Genomic DNA, 983 nt, shown 5'->3' on the forward strand with positions numbered 1-983 from the left:
CATATTTTGATCAAAAAAATTTTTTTTAACTATTATAAAAAATAAAGATAATTTTCACTCACTCTACTAGTAATATCAAAAATTGTCATGTTTTTAACATTTTGACTGTATAACCCCAGATGCTCCAACTAGCCATGGCTTTGTCTTCGATGTAGCCTTTCCACTGACTCTGAAGTACAGACTATCATCTTTAAGATACTGACAATTAGTAACTGGATTATACTCTAACTCTTCATGTGATATGAACTTGATGCGACCAAATCCACTTGTGCTTCTACCTTCCCTCACTCTTTGACTGCTTTTATATGTCGAATCAAATGATGTAGTATATTTCTTATGATTCTTATCCTCCAGTTGATTCAGTAGTACTATAGTAACTTCTCCTTGAAATGGCCACTCCAATGTATCATCATATTCTCCTGCCATGAGACGTATGTAGCAAGAGATGTGCGTACCTTTACCAATACCATTACCATTAGGATAGACATGCAGGGACATCTTATATCCTCCTCGTGATGTGTAGAATCCTGGACTGTGCCAATTGTCATCTTGCTCTTTCTTCTTTGTATATTTGTTTAGCATAATGACTTGATTGGTTGGAAGTAGTAACTGCAAAGCATCAATCTCCTTCATTGCTACATCAAGATTAAGTTGTAGATTATTAATTCTTTTAACTGCTACCTCGAGATGTTTTTTAATTGCTTCTTCATTGTGCTTCTCTTGTTCTTCTCTCTTCATTCTCTTTTCACATCCAACAGTATTGTATTCACATGGTATGATAGCTTTAGGGCAGGTCTCATTGTGTGATACTAGTGAACATTGTGGTATCTTCTCATTACAGCCACATAAAACTGGGAGGTCAGGACACTCATCAAGATGACTGCTGCTTGTTATTATCTGGTAAGGCCCTTTTTTTAGACAGAACATACACTGGGCTATTCGCTTAGGACAGTTGTCTGTCAGATGTGTCTCCAGTGTACTCT

The 983-nt window shown here is 36.4% G+C and overlaps 1 protein-coding gene across 1 annotated transcript; it reads right to left on the reverse strand.

Moving 5' to 3' along the window:
* Positions 1-93: 93 nt before the first annotated feature.
* Positions 94-927, reverse strand: LOC105315428 (TNF receptor-associated factor 4-like). Its single transcript, XM_011410083.1, has one exon. It carries the CDS (start codon positions 925-927, stop codon positions 94-96), a length of 834 nt encoding a protein of 277 aa, XP_011408385.1.
* Positions 928-983: the final 56 nt, after the last annotated feature.

Source organism: Amphimedon queenslandica, unplaced genomic scaffold (assembly GCF_000090795.2).
Source record: "Amphimedon queenslandica unplaced genomic scaffold, v1.1 AMPQUscaffold_10286, whole genome shotgun sequence".
Classification (NCBI taxonomy): domain Eukaryota; kingdom Metazoa; phylum Porifera; class Demospongiae; order Haplosclerida; family Niphatidae; genus Amphimedon; species Amphimedon queenslandica.